Source organism: Austrofundulus limnaeus, unplaced genomic scaffold, assembly GCF_001266775.1.
Source record: "Austrofundulus limnaeus strain Quisiro unplaced genomic scaffold, Austrofundulus_limnaeus-1.0 Scaffold3186, whole genome shotgun sequence".
Lineage (NCBI taxonomy): Eukaryota > Metazoa > Chordata > Actinopteri > Cyprinodontiformes > Rivulidae > Austrofundulus > Austrofundulus limnaeus.
The window spans coordinates 6488-7288 of record NW_013955588.1 but is presented as its reverse complement, the minus strand read 5'-3'; the positions used below and the strand labels follow the sequence as shown (position 1 = coordinate 7288).

At 40.4% G+C, this 801-nt stretch overlaps 1 gene segment (V, D, J or C); it reads right to left on the bottom strand.

The window, feature by feature from the left end:
- Positions 1–4: 4 nt before the first annotated feature.
- Positions 5–732, bottom strand: LOC106511760 (Ig kappa chain V region 3381-like; the record flags this gene model as incomplete). The annotated part of the segment is given in 2 exon segments: positions 5–297; positions 389–732. Coding segments are annotated over 2 exon segments (345 nt in total), but the record flags the coding sequence as incomplete, so codon positions are not given.
- Between the last annotated feature and the right edge of the window lie 69 nt (positions 733–801).

The following is an 801-nucleotide window of genomic DNA, read 5'->3' as shown; positions in this document are numbered from 1 at the left end:
AACTCTGACAGTAATAAACTGCAGCATCTTCAGCCTGAACTCCACTGATGGTCAAAGAGAAATCAGAGCCGCTTCCACTGCCACTAAACCGCGCTGGAGTTCCTGATTCAAGCTTTTTAACATGATATACAAGGAGCTTTGGAGGCTGTCCTGGTTTCTGCTGATACCAGAACATAGCTTCATCATCATCATCCCATCTGCCAACATCAGGATTTGTAGCACATGTCAGAATAACAGTGTCTCCTGCAGTAAATGTCTGTACTGCAGGTTGATCCACAGTCACCTGAGCGCTGCATCCTGCAGACAGAAACAAATCATTGATTATTAGCAAAGAGAAATGAGAGAAAAGTCAGCTCCTGATGTTAGAAATGTCTGTGAGTGAATGAACCTGTGAAGCAGCAGCAGAGCAGAGTCCAGATGAGGATGGTGATGAGAGTCATGGTGCTTGTTGTTTCTGCTGTGTTGACTGACAGATCTGAGTCCTGCAGGCTTGAACTCACAGGACTATAAACCTTCTCAGTTCTCTGGAGGATCAGCTGACGATGCAAAGCCTCACATCTATGGAAATCATTTCTAGCAGCTCAACACTCTCAGGACAAACACACACACAACTTCAAAAACAACTTTTGGATTTAAACCATTTATAAATCTGTGGAAAAGGAACTAAATCAGAAATATCAGCAGTTTGTGACAGGTACAGTTATCCTTCTGTTCTTTGTCTTTATTTACTCAAGTTACCAAAATACAACTGATAAGAAAAGACATTTAAAGTTTTTATATATAAACATTTAAATTATATAA